The sequence below is a fragment of the Salvia hispanica genome, chromosome 3 (assembly GCF_023119035.1).
Source record: "Salvia hispanica cultivar TCC Black 2014 chromosome 3, UniMelb_Shisp_WGS_1.0, whole genome shotgun sequence".
Lineage (NCBI taxonomy): Eukaryota > Viridiplantae > Streptophyta > Magnoliopsida > Lamiales > Lamiaceae > Salvia > Salvia hispanica.
The window spans coordinates 28,272,196-28,295,856 of NC_062967.1; the positions used below are offsets into that span (position 1 = coordinate 28,272,196).

The window sequence follows — 23,661 nt, forward strand, 5'->3', positions numbered from 1 at the left end:
AAAACAATTTAAATTTAAAGCAAAACAAAACAAAATCACAACTAGTCAATGCAAATCACAAGGTTCACGTGCCCGTGGTCCCCATCTTATTGAGTTATTAATTTGAACGTGGCTACAATATTCAATTACTAGTAAAACATTATTTGTCTTGCTTATTTAATAGCTATTCATTTCGTCCATGACTATGTTGGCATATTAGAAAGAAAAAAGTATCGAATGGCTTTATAATTTATAAAGAGAAAAAATATAGTTTAGTGGTGGTGAAACCATCGGAAAAAAATAATGAAAAGGAAAGTGAGATATCTTGAGCAGCAATTATATCTATTTTATGTAGAGAATATTCTAGAAAAATATAATAATTGATTAAATTTAATGTTTATTAAATAAATTATTTTGAAAAAATATAAATACTCAATTTATTTTAGCTAGGAACCACCGTCACAAAACCAAAAATAAAGAGAGATTTGTGTGGGAGAAAATAAAGTTTGATAGTACTACCATTTTTCAGTTAATAATTAATGAAATTTAATTCGATCTAATCTAGTACTCCTACAAAGGATAAGCACGAGTAGATTTATTTGGCAAGGGGTACTATGCTATGCATCTATAGTTTTATAGTACATACTTTTAATTAGGTTTACCTATATGTCTAAAACAAAGTTAGGTTCAATTATAATCTTCCTAAACTGAAGTCAAAGTCAAATAAAATTCAGTGGTTTGAACATATTTTCATATGTTTAGCCAAACACAACAAGTAATATTATGTTTAGTCCATTAAATTTGTTGTTAGTAATGTTGATGAGAAAATTTTCGCTTTAAATTCAACACTTCTATCTTGTTGAAAAACCTATTCAATTTTTAAGTTTAGAAATTTTCTGTTTTTCTTGCATGAATGTGGAGCTAAGTTTTTTGGTGTTAATCTAAATATTGGAATCTAAAATGGATCGTAAATAAATATTATGACGTGGAGACATTATATAATAAATGGTTTTATAAAAATAATTGAGCCCATATCAAATTTAGGACCTATACAGAAATTAAAAGTACTAGTACAAACAAAGTGTTTCAAATTTGATAAAGTAAGCCCATGTCAAATTGAGCCCACATAATCCTTTTTTTCTTTTGTAGTGTTAAAATTAGCATATAATCTTTTCTTAAATTGAACTCAACAAAATTTCGAGTGCAGCGACTTTGATTAAGCGTAACTTAGTTAATAATAAGCTCCTCTTTCAATAATTGGTCAAATTTTCAGTCACCGCACTAACAAAAGTAATTGAAAATCATTTAACAAAAAGGCAGAGAATACATATGTCATATTCTAATACTTACGGCACCCTAATTTAAAATTAAGAACAAATCTTCATTCTTAGTTTTAAAATAAGTGAATGAGATTAAATCTTACGAATCTCAATAAATAGTAGACAAAATATCAACAAAAAGGTAATATCATCATTATGTTATCATATGATAATTTTCGTGAATGTTTTTTTATATCAACATAGTGTATTACAAATATCTACAATATGACATAAGAATATCAACACTAGTACAAGAAAATATCAACACATATTTTTTGAGATTTTTACATGGTTTTATTGAGATTTTTTGATGTATTTGTTGATAAAAATCTGGTTTTCAACATTTATGAAAACTAAAATAAAAAAGATCAAATTTATCATCCGAACGTCGTCGGAACATATGCAATTGAGATCTCGTTGGAATCCTTATAAAATTATCTTTAATTTGATATATTTTTTGCGAAAAAATAATTTAAATGGAGAGAGTTATGTAAATTTAAAGTTTTAATATGATTTTAATGAGAGGGAATTAACATATACCCTCTAATTTTATTTATTAATTTTCTTAATTAAAAATATAATCCATGTGACCTTATTTCAACCACTAGATCTTCTAATCTAATGACTAAGATTTAGTCTTAGTTAAAGATTGCTAATTAGTTAGCAATTGATTACTTCCCAGAACACGTATTGAATATATCCATTCAACCAGTAAAATCGAACATGCCAAGAAAAATCAGCATCTATTTTCATTAATACCGTTTAAGTTGTAACTGGAAAATTATGGTCTCAATAAAAAGTTATTATCTTATACTTTATCACTCCCTCCATTCCATAAAAGTAGAGCCATTTTTCTATTTTGAGCATTCTATAGTAGTAAATTATTATTTTTTAAGTAAAAAGTAATACATATTCTCGATCTTACTTTTCCCTCTCTTTTACTTTATGATCTTTACTTTTTCTTCTCATACTTTATTATCTTTTTATTTACAAACTTTTTTTCTTAATATCCGTGTAAAGAAATACCTTCAATACTATAGAATGAAAAAAATATAAAATATTATTTTCTAATACATATGCTCAATGCGTGAAGCATATTCTAATAGGTCACAGAGAATACTCTACATGCGGACTCTGCCATGCCAAACTCGGATTGGACCGTGTCAAATACAGACTAACCCATTATTTTCAATTAGATAAGAATACTTTGATTCATTGACACAATCACTTTTACTAATAAAAACTTCACTTTTAATCACATGTTTTTCTTATAATTAAAAGAGTGAACTTAAAAAATGGTCCCTGAATTATGGGTTTATTTCGAAAATGGTCTCTGGACTTTAAAAATATCACCAGTAGTCTCTGAATTAAGGGATAATATCAAAAACAGTATTTTGAGACGAAAATGCCCTTTTGAGGGGTTTTGAAGGATTTGGGCAATTTGGTCTTTTTACACTTTTAACATTTTAAATCTGATATTATTTTAGTTATGTACTAAATCTGATATTATTTCAAAATTATCATTCTTCATCCCTTTTGTCATCCTTCACTTTGTTTCTTTATTTCAATATTAGATTTAATTTTACAAAATTAAATTTTAAATTTCAATTTTTAAATAGCAATAATTTTTTTTAATTAAAACTATTAATTCATGGACACTATAAATATTGATTGAAACTATTAATTTTTGTTATTTAATATAATATTAAGCTGAATTGAAGAAGTACAGAAAAATAATATTAATCGTGATGGAAAAATAAGAGCTATTCTATTTAGCCTTCGTTCGGTTGTTATAATTGCTTGTGATTGAATATTATGAAGTCGACTAAAAATTTTGTATATGAGTATTTTTGTTGAAATTTTCTAGTCATTTTGATTGATTGTTTTCAAATTAATAAACGAAAATTATATTAGTTTTACATTAGACGCATATTTATTTCAGAATAAATCATGTTATATTGTCTATTTATGATTAAAGCTATCAAATATTGATTAAAACTAAGACGTTATATCTTATTGATTAAATATTAGGACACTATCAAATATTGATTATGACTAATAATTTTTGTTATTTAATAATTTTTATAATTAAAAAAATTTATTGATATTTAAAAACTGAAATTTATAATTTAATTTTGTAAAATTAAATCTAATATTGAAATAAAGAAACAAAGTGAAGGATGACAAAAGGGAAGAAGAATGATAATTTTGAAATAATATCGATTTAGTACGCATAACTAAAATAATATCAGATTTAAAATGTTAAAAGTGTAAAAAGACTAAATTGCCCAAACCCCCAAAACCCCTCAAAAGGGCATTTTCGTCTCAAAATATCGTTTTTGATATTAACCCTTAGTCCAGGGACTACTGGTGATATTTTTAAAGTCCAGGGACCATTTTCGAGATAAACCCATAGTCCAGGGACCATTTTTGAAGTTCACTCTAATTAAAAATAGATAGTTATTTTTATTTATAATAACAATCACTTTTATTCATTACAATAATTACTTACACAACAGTCACCACTTTCATTGCAAATGTTATTTTTTTAGAACCAAAAGATCATTTTAGAGTGGATTCGAGTTAGGTGCGATTTCGGTCCAGGCGATCGGGCCCGCACGAAGAGACTAGAGAAAGAAAGCAAAGGCACATAGATCTCGTGGTGGCTTTTGCACATGTGAAGCTCTTAACGGGACCAAACTCTTTTGAAGCATTTATGCCTCAAGCCCTAAGGTCGGTTTCAATAGTTTAACTCATTCATTTAATTTTTTTAATTCTTGTTTTTTTCCTAGTGGTCACTTCAATTAATCATGCATAATGCCAATAAACTTTTTGGCCCACCCAACTTCTGTGTAAAAAAATTTCTTCCATTGTATTCATTGTGATTTAATCACTATAATTTGTGGTCACTTATATTGAATACATTTACTATATCATACAAGTGGAGTGTTGATAGATTTGATCTGATCTTACCTTATCATCTTTGTCCATTTATATTGATTTTTGCAACACGTGCACATTATTTCTAATAGAGTTTGTGTATAACTGCTGTGGATTAGGGGTGCCTCGGGCAGATACAGAGCTTAATTTTTCTTTAGGATCGATCGAAAATACTATAGTTGACTTCATTTTAAAATATTTCCTTTAAACTTACGTTTTTGCAATTATAATTTTATTTTTCATTATAAATGGAATAACATTTCTCTCTTCAATTCGTTCACTTTATACCGCAAACCATTTTCACTCCTATAACTATCCCCAAACTTGTGTTCATCATATTTATAAAATTGGACAGATGACAATATTGGAGTACATCATGGCTAAGCTACTAGCTATCACTTCTTCTAGAATCACAAGTTTTTGTGTTAAATCACTCCCAAAGATCCAAAAACAATACAAGAATTAAAGATGCTGAAAACAAAACAAAAATATGAGAAGAAAGAATCAGCACAAGTAATCAAGTTTGACCACAATGGAAAATACTTGTTGTGTAATACTCCCTCCGTCACAAGGTATTAGACCAACTTTCCTTTTTGGGATGTCCCAACATATTAGACTCATTTCTTTTTTTAGCAAAAAATATCTATCTTATTTTATTCTCCACCTACTTTTTTCTTCTCTCCCCTACTTTTTCCCTCTCTCCACTTTAACTATTTAAATATCAATTCCTTAAATCATGTGCCCAAAAGAAGTGAGTCTAATACTCCGGGACGGAGGGAGTAGTAAATATTGTGTATGAATTGATTACTTCTCACTACCATGCGTTTGTCAATCAATAATAGGAGCAAATTCAAGTACAAATCTTCAATAAAGATCTTTCATTACCATTTTATTATTCACACGTACTGTATACGATTATTTATACGATTATTATGAATCGTATTTCAATCGATAAATAGCTGCCATCAATTAATAGATTTAGAATTCGAATCATCGGATATTAATTATTCTGCGACTAATAATAATTTTTTATTAACGTGTGCTCAAAAGTTAATTATGAGTATCATTTTTTTTTGTCAAAAGTCAATTAAGTTTTTGACTAAGTTTTACTGGGGAATAAGTGGACATATATAAAAAAGACTAAATCTATATGTAGCTGGCCATAAAATAATATTTTAATAAAAAGACAAATAATGAAGTAATGATTTTATTTAAAATTGAAGTACCTTGGTAGTACTCTTTACTTGTATACGGAGTATACTCTAAAGAGATATTTTGACTTCCATGTAGGGATATAATAATAATAATCATATTATACTTTTAAGTAAATGAAAAATTATAACAAATCTTATGGCCAACTTTATGTACTATCAGTAATAAATAAATAAATGAATGAAAATATGTAAAATACACCAAGGCAACTATGACAGCTGTGCTACCCTTGCTACAAATTTACAACCACATTAAATGATAGGTCCATCTTTGAATAGTTATGAGTCTTATGACACTTTTATTGGCAATGTTTATTTGTTACACTCATGTCATGTCACTATTAATCGGTTATTCGATAACTTAAAATAACTAATCCAAATCTTAAATTAAATTCTAAACTTAAACTCACTGGTAACCTAGGTCTTAACACTTAAGAGGCTACCTAAGTCCATATTAACTAGTATGGTACTACTTTCGTTCACGAAAAATAATTTTATTTTATTCTTATTTTGGATAGTCCATCAAATTTAGTCTTTATTCAATTTTAGTAAGTTATTTCTCTCTATTTTGGTAGATCTATTTTCTAACTAACATTATTAGTACCACTTTGATCTCTATCTACATTTTTCGTATACTTGCCGAGTTTGCATTCAAACTCACATAGTCCATCAGATTATTTTTATGAACGGAGGTAGTATAAATAATTAACAGTGTGATACTAGTAGAGTTATTTTGCCATTTTGGTGCGCTCTATAGTAGTGAAGTCATTTCCCTTTTCAGTACTAAAAGTTAACGCATTTTTTCTCACTTACTTAATTCTCACTTACTTTATTTTCTCTTATTTGATTCTCTCTTCATGCCTCTACCTTTTTTATTTTCTAATTTATTCTTTCCTTACTTGACTCACTTAATACAATTTCTTAAATATCCGTGCCAGAAAGAAATGTGTCTATTATTATTGAACGAAAAAAGTAATAATCGACTTTAATTTTAACCAATAACCGATTTGTAAATCAACGCTGTATTCTCTTATAATTTTAATCGAACGAACTACTACGAAGCACCTTTTAATATTACGATTCACGACCAGAAATCACATGTCCCGAACAATCATTTTCCCAATAAATTAAAGATAGAATGCTCCCCTTGAATCTATTTGATATTTCTCTTATGAAAACATGGTATCAAGAACCACACATGCAAATGGTAGTAGCATCTTCACATCATAAATATGGAGAGGAGAGAGAAATTAGAGGATGCTCCATTTCCACCTCTCCTAATGCAACCTCCCACCCATCCCTCCCCCTCCGTCTACCGCGGCGTGCGGAAGCGGCGCTGGGGGAAATGGGTGTCCGAAATCCGGGAGCCCAAGAAAAAGACCCGAATCTGGCTAGGGTCTTTCCCGGCTCCCGAGATGGCGGCCAGGGCGTACGACGTGGCCGCCTACTGCTTGAAGGGCGATAAAGCGCAGCTCAATTTCCCCGACGACATCCACCTCTTGCCCCGCCCCTCCACCAGCGCTGCCAGGGACATACAGGCCGCGGCAGCGCTGGCGGCCAACATAGCCGCGGAGCAGACTGGCGTAGTCTGTTCCGCGGCTGAAGGGGGCGGGGAGGATTTTTGGGCGGAGATTGAGCTGCCGGAGTTGATAAGTGATCATCATGAATATTCGTCGCCGGAGAATTGGTGTTGGAGTTCTACCTATGGAGAGTTCAATGCTGATGCTAAGTTTATTTAATTATATTCTTTATGGTTGTGTATGATTTGTTGTATATTTGAATAAATAAGTGAACATATGTAGTTTGATTTGTTGTATATTTGAATAAATAAGTGAAACATATGTAGTTTGATTTGTTGTATACACATACACATTATATTCATATTTATGTGGTTGATTGTATTTATATTATTCATACCCAATTGTGATGTAGGCATTAGTTAGTTTAGTGATGGTTTTAGTGCTAATTGAAATAAAAAAAACATGAAATTTGGTCAATCCATCTCGTAACTTTAAAAATCAGTAAAAAAAATAATTATTATAACATTTTTTATTACTATCCCTTATATTGTCGATGTAAAGTATGCATATCTTTAATTGATTATGCGTCTAAGTAGATGTTAAATGCGTTGTCAAACCATTAAAGATGGAGCAACAAATCCAAATTTTAACCGTCACGTCTATACGAAATCTTCGAAATGAAAATCACGTGGACAATTGCGAACAATGTTAAACTTTATGGTTTTACCAACAATATTGAAATTGCAGGACAGATAAGATTCAATCAAATTTTATGATTTTTCCCTTGCAATTATTTATAAATATAATTGATTCTACCTATATATACGAAGTTAGATAATTGTGTGCAAATGATATTGTTAATTATCTCAACTGCAAATGAGATTGGTAAATACCATATTCTAAGTTCTAATAGATTGATAATCATGAGCGATCCTTTGACTAATTGATAATCCTTTAACTAATTAAGACAGAAATTTGCTAGAAGTAAGAGTTATATTTTGATGTATAAATGAATAATTATATGGAGTATAAATCAACTTTTTTTTTTCATGTGTAAAAAGTTTTATGATATATCGTTGTCACACACCAAAATTTATGAAATGTATCTATTTGAAGACAAAAGTAGTACTGCCGCGAAAGTAACATCTTTTTCTAGAAGTACTATTAACTATTACTAGTCACACATTAATTGATCCACAAAGGAAAATAATTGGGGTATGTGACACATAGTATCATCAAAAGGTGCACATGGAATATAAATTATAAGAAGAAATACAATCAATGTTTTATATTATGATTGCCTACTTAGCCATAGGGGCCATAGGGCATAAATAATAACAATACATGTGTATATTCTTAATTTCAAATATTTCAATTTAAATTTCATCGTCATATAAATTGAATTAGATATGTATACAGACATGTCTAAGATGGGTAATTAATATACTATGAATGAAGTACGAACTATTATAGGGGCGAAATCAGATATTTATCTTAGGAAGGGTAATAATATACATCTAAGAAAATTTTGAAAAGGTGAAAAAGGTCAAATATGAGTAAATTTTAATGAATTTAGTGAAATGAAGAACAAAAAATGTGGGAGACATTTACCCCTCATATAGGCTACATGTGTCTCTCCCATCGTATTACTATTATAGTTGAGATTTATCGATTATATATGCGAAAAATATTGCATGCCGTAAAAATAGTGTGCAGAGTATTTACACACTTAAAAAACAGACAAGATACGGACAAACAACATTGACAATACATGTACTATAAAACAAGAAGCCAAATCAGCCGAGAGGTACCCGACCTTATCGTTGGTGCACATCTCAAATAAGATTTTTTAGACTTACATGCATTATTTATATATGATAAAGTTCAAATGAGAATACTTTTTATCAATAGAATTAGAATATACTCCTAAAAATTATATTTGGCCGTTAAATAATAAAGATCCACAGTGAATGCATCCCTATTAACAAAATAATTGAGGAGAAAGTTTAAACTTTTGTTCATCATGGTATATGTTTATCTATCTCTTTTGTTGTGGTAGACTCTATCACAATTATATATAATATTGAATGGAGTATTTTGGATCATCATTAATAGGTGAGAAGACTTTGGGCCAGTTGGGCCGGTAAGCCTATTTGGGCTATCATGAGCACTAATTCGACTGGGCCGGCCCTTTTTAATATGGATTTGACCAGGATTGATTAACATGAATATGAAAGTATCCATATCAAACTCATGAATATTAAAGTTGACATCTTATATCACTAATTTATTTGACTTCAATTTGAGCAAAACTTCATCAAATTATATATTAGTGTAGGGAATAGACCACCAATATTGATTAACAAAATTTGACCAAATTTTATAATTTTTTGGCAATTTATCCTAAAATTTAATAATTTTTGTGATAATTTATCCTAATTTCTTGGATGAAATATATCATCAATAGCTTTAAAAAAATTGAATTACAGCACGCACGGACTTGAACCATTGATTCCTTTTGTAATCTTACTGCCCTATCATTTTTTGTGTCGAATTTGAATGATGACACAACTAATTAAATTAAAATAAACTATGTGTCAATTTCCTTGGACGTGGCCACACCTGAAAGATCACTTTCTAGCAATTATATGACTAGTTAAAAAACAAAAAAAAATTCATGAATAAATTATTTTAGGCACCCTATGTTCTGTAACGTATCTTGAACCATAAAACTATAGAAAATTAAATAATTAGGATTTCCATGATCCAACCACAACTTCTTTTCATTGTTATATCAAAGTCTAATTGCCATAAATTCTACTCGTAATTTACATAAAGCTGGTCTCATTATATTTTACTCGTAACTCAAAAATCAACTGAAAAAACCACAAATATCAATTTGTTTAAGTAAAATATATAAGTGAAATTGTATCTAATATAATAGTCCCGAAACCATACCTGAAAGAAATAACGAGATAAACAATGTTTCCAATTAATAAAATACCAACGTCATTTCGATAAAAAACATCCACAATATATATCACATAGATCTATAGTTAAAACTTCATGATTTTTTTGACTAATTAAAAAAATTACAGAACAAACCAAAATTTCACCGTAATTTTAAGGAATAGTATACCACGTAGATTTAAGTTAGTACTACAAACTAGTATGATATTAGTATATATGGCCTTAAACCAAAAAAATTGGTGTATCACCAAAATCCAAAGACAATGTACGAAGAGGAATCCTATCATCATCTCCCATCATATAACAAACTCGCCGTGGTCTGGCCGGAGCGCCGGTCTGGGACGGTGACGCCGCCGCTTCGGTGCCAGCCGGGTCGGCCCAGAATAATCGTCCGACCCGAACCCGCCAAATGCCTTGCAGAATTACCAAAATGCCCTTCTCGACGGCCCCAAGTTCTCCTCGGAGCTACGTGGATCATGTGCCGGCCGGGAAGAAGGGCGGCTTGTTTGGGAGGAGTGGCGCCGAGGGTAGTTTGGGGTTTTCGCCCTCTTCGTCTACTCCTTTATGGGTAAATATAAAATTCTCTTTCATTATTTTCTCTATCTAAGTACTTCCTTTACCAGCAATTTACATGTTTTCATTTCTTATTTTGATCTGGCTGCAATATTATTTGCTTGATTTACTATGTGATGATTTTATCGAAAAAGATGGACGTCGTGGTATTTATTTCAATTAAGATTATTTTTCTAACAATTCATATCGTAAAGTGTACCCATTTTAAATTTAGGTTCAATTAAAGTATATACCGGGATGACCAAAATGTAGTATAGGTTTAGTTTTTAGTTTATATTCTGTCAATCAATCCTTCCCGGTTCACGTCTTTAATGAAAAGCTTCTTTTGTAAGTTCTTGCATAGAGATTCCAAAAATTACCGAATCCCAGACTATACAAGAAATTGGTTGAACTCCAAAATGACATTTTCTTTTGATTTGAGTGGGGTTGGGTTAGGAGGGTCTCTTATTGCCTTCATATATCAATTTAATTAAAATATACTCCTAGTATTCCTTTATCTTGTTTCATTTCCACTTTATTATGTATAAAAAGTATAACTTATTTTCCACTGAACCTTTATCACTTGCATGTATTCATATTTCTTAAAATTCAAGTTGCTAAAAAGCAAGATGTCTTATCAAGGAATAATATTGCTTTAATTTTATTAAAAATGCAATTCATTAAATTCGGCCTTTGAAGCTACTATCAATCACGATACGGCAGCTCTGCCCAATCCATAATGCTGGGATTATTTTTATTTTTTGTCCGCCATTAATTGTTGTCACACCTTTTTTAGTATGATTTGCTCATAGAAAGTTCAAGTCCAAACGTATGGACCCATCTCCCTAACTCGTCATTGTTGCCTTAAATGTTTCTGTCTTCCTTTTTATTGATGAAAAAGGTACAAGTTTGCCAGTTCATGTGGCTAAAATGAAACCTTCATAATTAGGGCAATTGGGAAAATTTAATAATCATATCTAACTTTCTTGTTCTAGAAAACATGCCATAATTACACTTGTCAAAATTCAATATATGTTGCTTTCATGCTTTGTTTTGTCAATGTTCAAGAAAAAGTGAGATTGTAATTTAGGTTCAATTTGGATTTCATTTTGTCTATTGATTGTTTGATCATTTTAAGATTTGTTTCTTATGAAACTTGGATGGTTTTTTAGTGCTTAAACATTTATTTTACTAGTGCAGGCTACTATGCGTGAAGGTTTGAAGCACGCTATAACGTGGAAAGGCACAAGAAAATGCAATTAATGTACTTATTATGCACATGTAAATTAAATTTAGATATGTTATATCATGTCCTCTAATGAAATAAACTAAATGCAAGAAACACAGTTGTTTTGTTGAGAGGCCCTATAACTCGAAATGACAGTCTAACCAACGAGGATGTTTGAGAGCCAACTCGGAGTAGTGACCTAAAAGTGGTATTGTTTCAAAGGCATTTCAGGTAAAGAAGTAACATAGTTTTTCTACAATTCTAAACTGATCATAAGCCAAAATCAGCTAAACTTCACTATGTGATTTGGTGGAATGTTTTGATCAGTCGAAAAATGGAAGAGCCTTTCTATTCTTGCACGCACGCACGCACAGCAGATGACAGCGGGGCTGCACACGTGCACAGTCCCGATTGCAGAGAGATTCGCAGATATAAAAGGAAGACACATTTGTTCTGGAAAAAAAAAATCAAGATTGTCAATATTGAAACCAGCAAACTTGATAGTATTAAAAGTAACAAACCAGCAAACTTCATAGTGAAACTACAGAACAAGTTCATACACATTCGTCCACGTGACATTTACTTGACACTCTGAAGTATGTACCTTTCACCCGTTTCGATTGCTGCTTACTACTTTCTAATCATAGTCGCAGGTTTTGCACGGGTGACCTACTGTACAAGGGAAAGGATAAGCAGGTATAGATGAGGACTGAAAGAGAATTCTATTAGAAATTTGGACATGGTAAATTTTTTATTTTTATCAAAGATTGGACACAAACACAAGATAAGAAAAAAAAACACCAAGACAGTGCTTATATATACCTTCATATCACGCGCCGGACTCTTAGCCCTTGGATTTGAAGGATCCCCGTACCTATCATAAACACGACTTGCTCGCCCACGGTCAGTACGCCTGGCCCTTTGATTTGAAGGACCATTGTACCTATCATAAACAGGCCTTGCACGCACACGGTCAAGAATCCTGGCCCTTGGATTTGAAGGACCTTTGTACCTATCATAAACATGACTTGCTTGTGCACGGGATGGTTTTGAAGGACCATCGCACCTCCTATTGTAGTGCCCAAACAGAGAATTCTATAAGTAATATACACATGTAGATCATAAAGACACACATAGGCATCCTTTCTCAGGTGGACAAGATTGGATACAACGAAATGATAAGGAAACAAGCACCAAGACTATAGTACCTATCATAATCTGTGCCTTGAACCAACCCATAATCAGGACCTGTTCGACCATGGCGGCATGCTGGAATGGATGACCTTAAGGAAGCATCATTTCTACGCCTTCCGTTTTCCCCTCTAGGGGGGCTACCCTCTCTACTGCCCTTTTCATCAGCACGTCGGAAAGCATAACCAACAGAAATAATTCTATCGAATATCTTACTGAAAATTCACACGTTAATTTATCAGCCCACTAGGAAGAGGTTAAGATGAAGCAAGTTAACATATCCATTACCTCCCATGGGTGCGCTTCAGAGCTTCTGTGGCATTTTCCTGAGTTTCAAATTGCACAAAAGCATAATTCTGACGCATGGATACATTAAGAACCCTCCCATAGCGCTCAAAATGGCTTTTTATGTCATGATCTCGAGTACGAGTAAGGTCAAAGTGTATCACAAAAAGGGTTTTATTTGGTCTTGTTTTTGATTCTGAACCATCATGATGCCTACAGCACTCATCCTAAAAAACAAAATAAAATGCGAGTTCACTCCTAGGAACCTCATACATTCCTTTCAGAAACAAATCAAATAAAATATGGATGCAACATACCGTAGCCCATTCAACCATTAATTCCCGTCTCTCATTCCCAAACAGTATGCCATGAAGACCACGGATGGCAGCTTCCGCATGATTTTTATACTTGAAATGGACAAAAGAAAAGCCTATATGTACTAACTAGCGTGAGTACACTAAGAGAAATACACAACAGGACTGTTTATCACTCCCCCGAGCTCACAATAGCATCACTAAGAGAAAAACGTTTGCAACCAACAAATAAATAAAGAACACAGGAGTGAACATGGGACTGTTCGATTGAAAGTTAGGAGGTAGTGAACTTGCATGATGGACTAAAGCAGTGTGTGAGTGATGATGAAGGCTAACTAAAATTATAGCCATGGGAAGTCAAGCAATCATTGATAAGCATAGTTTTCACCAATTTCACAGAGATGTTCTATAAATGGAGAAATGTGAATGATACAACTCATGGATAAAACACATCGATCCCCTATCACTATTGTGATCAGAAACATGTGCAACATTTCCATTTGTGTGTGAGAGAGATCCAGCAAGCCCTTCTTGCATTAGAGATTCTTATTGCAGAGTAGATGACAACCCGATATAGAAGATCATTTTCCACGGCATATGTCCTGCATCAAAACAAACACTTAAACACGGTTCCCTCAAGTCCTCAACAAAAATTTGGAGGCATCGTGCCATTTTATACCGACACTAAGCTCGTTTCTTCTTATCCTTTTCTTCGATTTTTACCTCACAATAGCCGTCATGTATAATAAATTAATCATGTCAAGCCCAACATTGCAACACACAGAGCAAGAACATATCATTGATTGCAGAAAGAAACACATATAAAGAAATCATGAAAAATTTTACCTACAATCACTCAATGCTAGTAGTTCAAGTGTGGAAAACGGAAAAACATCAAACAATTAGATCTCTATTTCAGTCTCAATCACTTCAAATCGATTACGGAGTCAATCAAGAATCTAATTCGCACACCACGAAAAATCGAGCTGTGTGCAAATGCAAAAGTGCGTATTAACTATACCTTTTTTCACGACAATTCGCTCAATTCTTCCGTATCTGGAGAATAAATTTTGCAAGTCCGACTGTTTAGTAGTCTGGTAGTCATAGTTGCGGCAAAAGAGCGGCCACACCATCCCTTGCGAAATTCCGCCTTCCAAAAACTGCAACAGAGAAGAAATCACGCAAATTGAAGTATATTGTGAAAGATTTGATGTTATCTTCAAATTCGATCAAGAAACAAAAAAGCCCTAATTTCGATTGGGAGAAAAAATGAAGGGAAAATGTGGAGAGATGTTGATGAAGTTAGTTAAGTCGGTTATATTTGACATAAATGGAAAGCCACTTTTTATTTTGTTATACACAATTCATAAAATAGACTTAACAAGAGAGTAATAAAATTAGTAAATAAATTGGTATACATTAGGAATAATTGTGATTTGTGATAATATTATAAATGGAAAAGAACTAATTTCTATATAACTATAAAAATGTCTGTTTGCCCCTTCATTTGCCCCGACGTTGCTCTAAAATTTTTAAAAAATAATAGTCATTTTCGCCTTAGAAAAAATGAAAAGAAAATTCGGAAAGGATGGTAGTTAAGTCGGTTATATTTGAATGTTTGAACTTTGATGTAAATGAAAGCCACTTTTTATTTTGTTTTACATAATTCCCAAAAAATAGGCCTAATATGATAGTAGTAATAAAATTAGTATACAATGGATGAAGGCCGATTCACTCATTTATATTTAGGCCTAAGACGATTACAACTATGAATAGGATTGGGGTTAACTATTTTCCAAAATTTCATTATATGGGGGAAAATGAAGTGATATTCCCAAATTAGTGCAAACAATTAAACAAAAAGAAAAATTGAATGATTTTTAAACTTACAAATCAACAAACTTCATATTGAATCTGTCTATCTACAAACTTTTGAGGTTTTGAACAACAAACTTTCTAAACTTTACAAATCAACAAACTTCATATTGAATCTGTCTATCTACAAAACAACTTCACACAAATTTCATACGTTTGTTTCTAGTGCTACTTACTACTTCCTCATCACTGTCTCAACCTTCGCACGGGACTTTGCTCGCGCACGATCAGGACTCCTAGCCCTTGGATTTGTAGGACCCTCGTACCTATCATAAACAGGACTTGCTCGCAGCACACGTTTAGGACTCCTGGCCCTTGGATTTGAAGGACCAGCGTACCTATCATAAACAGGACTTGCTCGTCTGTGGCGGTATGCTGGACTAGGTAACCTCGAGGAAGCATAATTTCTACGCTTTCGCTTCTTTCTTCTGTGCCTATCATTATCTTCCTTAAAAGCATACTCAACACGAAGAACTGTATCAAATAACATACTGAAAATTCACAAATTAATTTATCAGCCCACTAGGAAGACGACGTTAAGAAAAGGTTGAAACGAAGCACACATTAACATATTCGTTACCTACTCTGGGAGAGCTCCAGGGCACTTGTGGCATCCTCCTGAGTTTCGAAATGCACAAAAGCAACATCCCTTGACATACGTACATTAAGAACCCTCCCATAAGGCTCGAAGTGTTTTTCAATGTCACGATTTTTAGTACGAACAGGGTCAAAGCGTTTCACAAAAAGGGTTCTAGTTGGCCTTGGATTTGATTCTAAATCACCATGACGCCCACGACGCTTACCCTAAAAACAAATAATAATGCCACTGATTTTGAATGAAATAACTCTCAAATAAGTCTCATTTATATTCTGTAAGACTTAATAACACAAATAAAAATGTGGTGGCTACGTACCACAGCCCATTTAACTTGCATTCTGAGTCTTTGAGACCCAAATGGATTGCCTTGAAGTTCTCGGATGGCCTTTGTCGCATCATTAACATCCTCGAAATAGACAAAAGCATATTCTACAGGTACTAACTAGCATGAGTAACAGATGGTATAAAAGATAAAAACATTTGCAACCAAGAAATAAATAAAGAACAAAAACACTTCAAAATTGGGAATGTTTGATTGGAAGTTCGGAGGTGGAGAACTTGCATGATGAACCTAAAGAAGAGTGTGAGTGATGACTAAAATTACGGCTATGTGAAGTCGAGCATCATTGTCTAAGTCACGAATTTCTCACAGCGGTGTTCAGTAAATGGAGACTTGTGAATGATACAAACTCATGGACCTTATTATGATCAGAAACATGTGCAACATTTCCATTCGTGTGTGAGAGAGATCCGGCACGTGGATATCCCTTGCATATGACAAGCCAACATAGAGGCTCATTTTCCATGGCATACGTCCTGCGTCAAAACAAACACTTAAACACAGTGCCATTTTAAACCGACTCTTCTTTTCTTGTTCTTCGATTTTTACCTCACAATAGCCCAGATAGTACCACCAAATTATCCAACCAATTGCATCACACAGAAAAGAAATAGTATATCAAGAGACAAATTCACATAAATCATGAATATATATACCACCAATCACTCACAATAAAGTGGAAAACGGGAAAACATCAAACAATTAGGTCTTAATCACTTCAAATCTATTACGGAGTCAATCAAGATCAAGCTAAACATCAAATTAATTCACACTACGAAAAATCGAGCTGTGTGCAAAGGAAAAACTGCGTATAACTACCTGATTTCATTTCAATACGCCCAATTTTTCCGTATCTGGAGAACAAACGGTCCAAGTCCGACTGTTGAGTATGGGACTCATAGTTGCGGCAGAACACCGACCACATGATCCCTTGCGAAATTTCGCCGTCTAAAAACTGCAACAGAGAAGAAATCACGCCAATTGAAGTATATTGTGAAAGAATCGGTGTTACCTTCAAAATCGATGAAGAAACAAAAAAGCCCTAATTTCGATTGGGGAAACGAGTTGGAGAGGTGAAGTCCGTTGGTTTTAAAAATATTTGGCGCAAAATGAAATTTTCTTTTTGATGGTTAAATTAAAGCCTTTTTAAAAATATTTTTGTTATGTAGTAGTAACCCACCTATTGGGAGGCAATGTTTATATAATCAAAATAATATTTTTGGGGGGCAATGTTTGTAAAATCGAAATACACTCATTTTTGTGAACGTACCAAATTAGGGAAGAAAACCGATTCACTCATTGTACAAAGTAAGAAGAGATCGATGCGACTAAAGAGGCGCTAGAATTTCAAATTGAGAAAAAATTCCCTAGTGTAGACATATCATTTGACAGAATGAGTTGGTATGCCCAACGAATAATTATTTGATAAGTGATACTCTAAAAAAGTTATATTCCAACTATACATAATTTGCACTTATATTTTGCAAAAAAAATATAATTATATATCAACATGATTTAAAAACTATCTATCAAAATCGAATCGCCCATTTTACAAAGGAATAAGAGGATCGATGCTAGGTCAACAAAGAAGGAACCGGAGAGGAGCTAGTGATGGACAATAATGCTTCACTTAAATACAATTAATCAAGGAAGAACATACAGGTTTTTGATCATATGCGACTAGGGTTTGGATCGATTGAGGGAAGACACAATTTCTTCACTGGGAGAGGAGGAAGAATCAAGAAGGGGCTAAGGTTTTCAATTGGAATGGGAATACAGACAGGATTTGAGCGTTCATACAATTTATATTAAGCCTAACATGATTCATTAGAATCCTCCATGAATACCAGTCAATATGAAAGAAGTCTAATAAGTAGGAACGACCCAAAATGACAAAATGAGCAAAGGACGAAGAAAGTATTATTTTGCACATTGCTAGCAAGATTTGTATGCAAAGATAGTTAAAATTGCAATAACATAGCAAGAAAAAGGAGTTTCAATCATAATCTTCCATTCGACTGCTGCTCACTATTTCCTCATCACTGTCGCGGCCTTGGCACGGATGACCTACTGTACAAGGTAAATGATAAGCAGATGATTCAACAAGTATAATACTATACTCCATATATTTAGATGATTCTGAGAAGCAAAGACTTTGTAAAAATCTTATTTTTGTAAAGATTGGATACAACCAAAAGATAAAAAAAGGACCAAGATATTATATACTAGTATATATAAATATATGTACCTTCTATATTGCGCACAGGACTTGCTCGCGCAGGGTCAGGACTCATGGCCGTTGGATTTGAAGGGCCATCGTACCAATCATCAACAGGACTTGCTCGCCAGGTTCAGGACTCATGGCCGTTGGATTAGAAGGACCATCACACCTATCATCAACAGGACTTGCTTGTACAGGGTCAGGAGTCATGGTCCTTGGATTTGAAGGACCATCGCACCTATCATCAACAGGACTTGCTTGCGCAGGGTCAGGAGTCATGGCCCTTGGATTTGAAGGACCATCGCACCTATCATAAACAGGACTTGCTCGCACAGGGTCAGGACTCATGGCCGTTGGATTTGAAGGATCATCACACCTACCCTTTTCATCATCACCCGGCCTTGGAGAAGCATACTCAACACGAATAAGTCTATCAAAAAGCGTACTGAAATTCATAAGTCAATTTATCAGCTCACTATGAAGAGGTTGAGAAAAGGAAGAGATGAAGCAAGTTAAAACATTCATTACCTCTGATGGGTGCACTCCAGAGCTTTTGTGGCAATTTCCTGAGTTTCAAAGTCCACAAAAGCATAATCCCTAAGTTGACGTACACCAAGAACCTTCCCATAAGGCTCAAAGTGTCTTATTATGTCATGATTTTTGGTAAGAATAGGGTCAAAGTTTGCCACAAAAAGGGTTATGTTCGGTATTGGATCCGAAGGCGAACCACGGTCATTCTAAAAAACAAAATATAATGCCAGTGACCAAATAATTCTCATTTGTACTGTGTTAGACTTAATAACAGGCGCATAAGTGAAACACAAATTAAATGTGTAGGCTACATACCTTGGCCCATTTAACTACTAATTTGCATATGTGAAACCCAGGCTCAGATAGTTTGCGACCATTAAGACCATGGATGGCATTTTGCGCATCACTTTCATCCTCGAAATAAACAAAAGCATAGCCTACAGGCACTAACTAGCATGAGTAACAGAGTGAATATACAATAGGGCTTCTTATCGGTCCCCCCAGCTGACAGTAGCATCACAAGAAGAAAAACGTTTGCAACCAAGAAATAAATAAAGAACAAAACCTGATAAAATGGGAATGTTTGAATGAAAGTAAGGAGGTAGAGAACTTGCATGAACTAAAGATGTGTGTGAGTAATGATGAAGGCTAACTAAAATTACAGCCATGAGAAGTCAAGCAATCATTGATAAGCATGGTTTCACCAATTTCACAGAGACGTTCAGTAAATGGAGACATGTGAAGAGAGATCCGGCAAGTAGATAGGTAGCCCTTCTTGCACTTATTGCAGAGTAGATGGCAACCCAATATAGAAGATCATTTTCCTTAGCATAGGTCCTGCGTCAAAACAAACACTTAAACACGATGCCATTTCATTTGTTTTGGAGGCATCCTGCTGCTCATTTATAAGACTCTTCTCTTCTTATCTTTTCTTCAATGTTTACCTCACAAGTCACAATAGTCATCATGAATATACTCAATGCTAGCTAGTTCAACTGTTCAACCGATACTTTTCTTATGTCTCAGCCACACACTCAAAAAGGGAAAAGCATCAAATAAGCACACAATTGCCATCATTTATTCATCTATTATGACATGAATCCCAGCATTGTTCAGATATTACTTCCAAATTTTCCAACCAATTGCAACAAGCATATACTTTGATTGCAGCTCACACTTTTATTTCTCAACTATAAACTGGGACAGGGAAAATTTTCTAAACATTTAGGTCTTCAATCACATAACAAGAATTAATATATTGTTTGATTGCAGCAAGAAACACATACAAATAAATCATGGACATATTTATCAACAGGCACTCAATGCTAGTTCAACCGTTCAACCAATACTTTTCTTATTTCCCAGATACAAACTGGAAAAGGGAAAAGCATCAAACAGGTGTTACTTCCTATCTTTTTCCTACGGCGACACTAAGCCTATCTTTTACACACACAACTCTTCCTATGTTTTTCTTCGATGCTCACCTAACAATAGCCGTCATTATTCATCTATTATGACAGTAATCCCAGCATTGTTCAGAAATTACTTCCAAATTGCCCAACCAATTGCAACAAGAAACGCATACAAATAAACATTTAGGTCATCAATCATCGATTCCAATCGATCAAATTAGTTCGAGCGGTGAAAAAATGAGTTGTCTGTGAGTATTAACTACCTGTTCGCATTTCAATTCGCACATCATTTCCATATTGGGAGAACAAACTCTTCAAGTCCGACTCTCGAGTCTGGTACCCGAAGTTGGTGCAATAGATCGGCCTCATGATCCCTCGCGAGTCCGAAAAAACTGCAGCAGTGGAAGAATGAATCACACAACGCAAGATTTGGTGTTGCCTTCAAAATTACTAATGAAGAAACCACAAACCCTAATTTCGATTGGGATAGGAAATCAGCACATTACCGAAGAAGAAAAGGGGCTAAACTCCGATGAGTTTTAAATTTTTTTGGCGCAAATGGAAACCCAACTCCTTTTGTTCTTATATACTCTTCTATTAGTATGTTTTTTTTTAATAAAAATAAATTGAAGGTCACAATCCGATGATGCGAATATTAATATTAGGCCAATACACGTACACTACTTTATCAATCTCTTAATATCTTTACGAACTGAAAGAGACTAAATGTCAAGTCAACAAAGAAGGAACCACGCCACCTCAAGAGACTAATATCTTTGATCGATGGCATAGTGCACAACACTTTACTATTGAATCTCGAGTATTACAACCGTGAACATAAGAAATGAGGCTAAGGTTTGGATCTGTCGAGGAGAAGATATGATTTCATCATCGCCGATGAATTTAGTGATTATTCCACTTACCGATTTGTACATACCTTGGACACTTATAACTGATATGTATATATCTTGGAGGGTGCTATATATCAAAAACTAACAATCGATCAACAATTTAAAGTTGCTTAATATCCAAAGTCAAATATCGATCCCCTTGACCTTTGATTCTAAATGGATGAGTCTATGCCAATAATCTATCGCTAAGGTTTTTTTTTTTTTTATGTACAGTAATGCCAATTTTTTTATATAGTAAATGTTTTAAATAAGGGTAAAAAATTGCAAATACATAATAAAAAGTGAAAATTGAATATGTTCTCAATGTTGGTTAAGGGTTTTTCTAATACATATTGAAAATTGAAACACTTCAATCTTAAACACTTATACTATTCACATTTATTATTTCCCCTGAATCTTAGCTATATATTACAAATAATTTATAATTTCATTATGTATCAAAATTTACATAACAACTAAAATAACAAAAAATCACATAATTTAAATCCTGAAAAACTTAAGTTGGAACGACCCCAAATGACAAAATGAGCACATTAAAGGACAAGAATTGCTATTTGCTAGCAAGAATTGTATGCACAGAGAGGTAAAATTGCAATTACAAGATAGCAAGAAAAGGTGTTACTACAAAACTACTTCATACATTCGTCCAAATACTATTACTTCACACTAGTCACACTACTGCTATTGTATGTTGATTTCATAAGTTTCAACTGCTGCTCACTACTTCCTCGTCACTCTCGCGACCTTGGCACGGATGACCCAACGCACAAGGGAAAGGATAAGCAGGGTGTAGACGAGGACTGAAAGAGAATTCTATCATAAACAAGACTTGCTGGCAGAGCCCTTGGATTTGAAGGACCATCGATCATTAACAGGACTTGCTCGCGCACGGTCAGGGGTCCTGTACTTAGCACAAACAGGACTTGGTCGACTAGAGCGGTATGCTGGACTGGGTGACCTAAAGGAAGCATCATTTCTACTCCTTCCGCTATCTCCTCTGCGGCGACCATATCCATTACCCTTTTCATCGTCATCCCAACTTAAAGCAGACTCAACACGAATAAGTGTATCGAATAGCTTACTGAAATTCACAAGTCAATTTATCAGGTCACTAGGAAGAGGTTAAGAAAAGGTACAGGAGATGAAGCAAGTTAACATATTCATTACCTCCTGCGGGTGTGCTGCAGAGCTTTTGTGGCATTTTCCTGAGTTTCAAAGTGCACAAAAGCATAATCTTGATGCATACTTACACTAAGAACCTTCCCATAAGGCTCAAAGTGCCTTTTTATGTCATGATCTTTAGTACGAATAAAGTCAAAGTGTGCCACAAAAAGGGTTTTGTTTGGTATCGGATTTGATCCTGAACCACCACGCTCACCCTAATATTCTCATTTGTGTCGTGTTAGACTTGATAACACAATTAAAATGTGTAGGCCTACATACCTTGCCCCATTCAACTATTAATCTGCATCCGTGATACTGAGGCCCAGATGGTATGTGTCCATTAAGACCACAGATGGCATCTTCCGCATCACGTTCATCCTCAAAATAGACAAAAGCATAGCCTCAAACAGAGGGAATACACAACAGGACTGCTGAAAATAGCATCACTAAGAGGAAAAACATTTGCAACCAAGAAAACATGGGAATGTTCGAATGAAATAACTTGCATGATGAACAAAACAAGTGTGTGAGTGATGATGAAGGCTAACTAAAATTACGACCAAGGGAAGTCGAGCAATCATTGCTAAGCACGGTCTCACCAATTTTTCACAGCGATGTTCAGTAAATGGAGACATGTGAATGATACAACTCGTGGACCTCCTTATGATCAGACAAGTAGATAGGTAGCCTTCTTGCAATAGAGATTCTTATAGCAGAGTAGATGGCAAGCCAATATAAAAGCTCATTTTCCATGGCATAGGTCCTGCGTCAAAACAAACACTTAAACGTGGTGCCCTCATGTCCTCTACAAAGATTTAAATTTCCTGCCATTTCATTTCAAGGGATAAAGATTTAAACATATAAACACCTTCCATTTTATACCGACCCTATGGACACCAAGCTCATTTATACCACTCTTCTTATCTTTTTCTTCAATTTTAAGCCAAATTGTCCAACCAATTGCAACAAGAAACACATACTCCATAAAAAAATCAAGAATATATTTATCAGCCGATACTTTTCTCAGCTATAAACTGCAAACATACACTCATTTCCAGGAACAACAAAATTCTTTACATCCACCATTTTATACTACTCTT

At 33.8% G+C, this 23,661-nt stretch overlaps 4 protein-coding genes across 7 annotated transcripts; 1 reads left to right on the forward strand and 3 right to left on the reverse strand.

Moving 5' to 3' along the window:
- The first annotated feature begins 6,597 nt into the window (after nucleotides 1-6,597).
- LOC125216166 (ethylene-responsive transcription factor ERF023-like) lies at nucleotides 6,598-7,311 on the forward strand. The gene has a single exon (XM_048117807.1). It carries the CDS (start codon nucleotides 6,682-6,684, stop codon nucleotides 7,186-7,188), a length of 507 nt encoding a protein of 168 aa, XP_047973764.1. The 5' UTR covers nucleotides 6,598-6,681; the 3' UTR covers nucleotides 7,189-7,311.
- Nucleotides 7,312-11,914: 4,603 nt separating this feature from the next.
- On the reverse strand, nucleotides 11,915-14,816 carry LOC125209498 (serine/arginine-rich splicing factor RS31-like). Of its 3 annotated transcripts, none has more exons than XM_048109096.1 (6): nucleotides 14,531-14,816; nucleotides 13,513-14,111; nucleotides 13,199-13,422; nucleotides 12,928-13,125; nucleotides 12,542-12,788; nucleotides 11,915-12,172 (listed from the first exon to the last, which is right to left on the reverse strand). In XM_048109096.1, exons 2-6 carry the CDS (start codon nucleotides 13,528-13,530, stop codon nucleotides 12,068-12,070), a joined length of 792 nt encoding a protein of 263 aa, XP_047965053.1. In that variant the 5' UTR covers nucleotides 13,531-14,111; nucleotides 14,531-14,816; the 3' UTR covers nucleotides 11,915-12,067. The 3 variants fall into 3 exon arrangements, with proteins under 3 accessions (XP_047965053.1, XP_047965054.1, XP_047965055.1); XM_048109097.1 differs by lacking the exon at nucleotides 11,915-12,172 and adding an exon at nucleotides 12,324-12,388; XM_048109098.1 differs by lacking the exon at nucleotides 11,915-12,172 and adding an exon at nucleotides 12,324-12,391.
- Nucleotides 14,817-15,361: 545 nt separating this feature from the next.
- Nucleotides 15,362-17,407, reverse strand: LOC125215695 (serine/arginine-rich splicing factor RS31-like). 2 transcript variants are annotated; one of them, XM_048117199.1, is made up of 5 exons: nucleotides 17,142-17,407; nucleotides 16,681-16,798; nucleotides 16,299-16,424; nucleotides 15,965-16,188; nucleotides 15,362-15,875 (listed from the first exon to the last, which is right to left on the reverse strand). In XM_048117199.1, the coding sequence occupies exons 2-5, from the start codon at nucleotides 16,786-16,788 to the stop codon at nucleotides 15,560-15,562; spliced, it is 774 nt and encodes a 257-aa protein (XP_047973156.1). In that variant the 5' UTR covers nucleotides 16,789-16,798; nucleotides 17,142-17,407; the 3' UTR covers nucleotides 15,362-15,559. The 2 variants fall into 2 exon arrangements, with proteins under 2 accessions (XP_047973156.1, XP_047973157.1); XM_048117200.1 differs by lacking the exon at nucleotides 16,681-16,798 and having other exon boundaries at nucleotides 16,299-16,411.
- A 752-nt stretch (nucleotides 17,408-18,159) lies between these two features.
- Nucleotides 18,160-21,078, reverse strand: LOC125216863 (serine/arginine-rich splicing factor RS31-like). Its single transcript, XM_048118637.1, has 7 exons — nucleotides 20,993-21,078; nucleotides 20,750-20,878; nucleotides 19,779-19,911; nucleotides 19,390-19,511; nucleotides 19,072-19,280; nucleotides 18,571-18,988; nucleotides 18,160-18,392 (listed from the first exon to the last, which is right to left on the reverse strand). The coding sequence occupies exons 3-6, from the start codon at nucleotides 19,810-19,812 to the stop codon at nucleotides 18,613-18,615; spliced, it is 741 nt and encodes a 246-aa protein (XP_047974594.1). The 5' UTR covers nucleotides 19,813-19,911; nucleotides 20,750-20,878; nucleotides 20,993-21,078; the 3' UTR covers nucleotides 18,160-18,392; nucleotides 18,571-18,612.
- Nucleotides 21,079-23,661: the final 2,583 nt, after the last annotated feature.

What these genes read in the sequence shown, in the direction of transcription:
- LOC125216166 (XM_048117807.1), top strand. Translation starts at nt 6,682, where the DNA reads ATGGAGAGGAGAGAGAAATTAGAGGATGCTCCATTTCCACCTCTCCTA.
- LOC125216863 (XM_048118637.1), bottom strand. Translation starts at nt 19,812, where the DNA reads ATGTCTCCATTTACTGAACGTCTCTGTGAAATTG. An exon ending in TGAACGTCTCTGTGAAATTG is followed by an intron (nt 19,512 to 19,778) that starts GTGAAACCATGC and finishes TAGTGCCTGTAG; the next exon opens with GCTATGCTTTTGTTTATTTC. An exon ending in CTGGAGTGCACCCATCAGAG is followed by an intron (nt 18,989 to 19,071) that starts GTAATGAATGTT and finishes TATGAATTTCAG; the next exon opens with TACGCTTTTTGATAGACTTA.
- LOC125209498 (XM_048109096.1), bottom strand. An exon ending in CTGAAGCGCACCCATGGGAG is followed by an intron (nt 13,126 to 13,198) that starts GTAATGGATATG and finishes GTGAATTTTCAG; the next exon opens with TAAGATATTCGATAGAATTA. An exon ending in GTCCGGCGCGTGATATGAAG is followed by an intron (nt 12,173 to 12,541) that starts GTATATATAAGC and finishes TTTTTTTTCCAG; the next exon opens with AACAAATGTGTCTTCCTTTT.
- LOC125215695 (XM_048117199.1), bottom strand. Translation starts at nt 16,788, where the DNA reads ATGGAAAATGAGCCTCTATGTTGGCTTGTCATATGCAAGGGATATCCA. An exon ending in ATGTTTCTGATCATAATAAG is followed by an intron (nt 16,425 to 16,680) that starts GTCCATGAGTTT and finishes TACTCATGCTAG; the next exon opens with TTAGTACCTGTAGAATATGC. An exon ending in TGCAAGTTAAATGGGCTGTG is followed by an intron (nt 16,189 to 16,298) that starts GTACGTAGCCAC and finishes ATTTGTTTTTAG; the next exon opens with GGTAAGCGTCGTGGGCGTCA.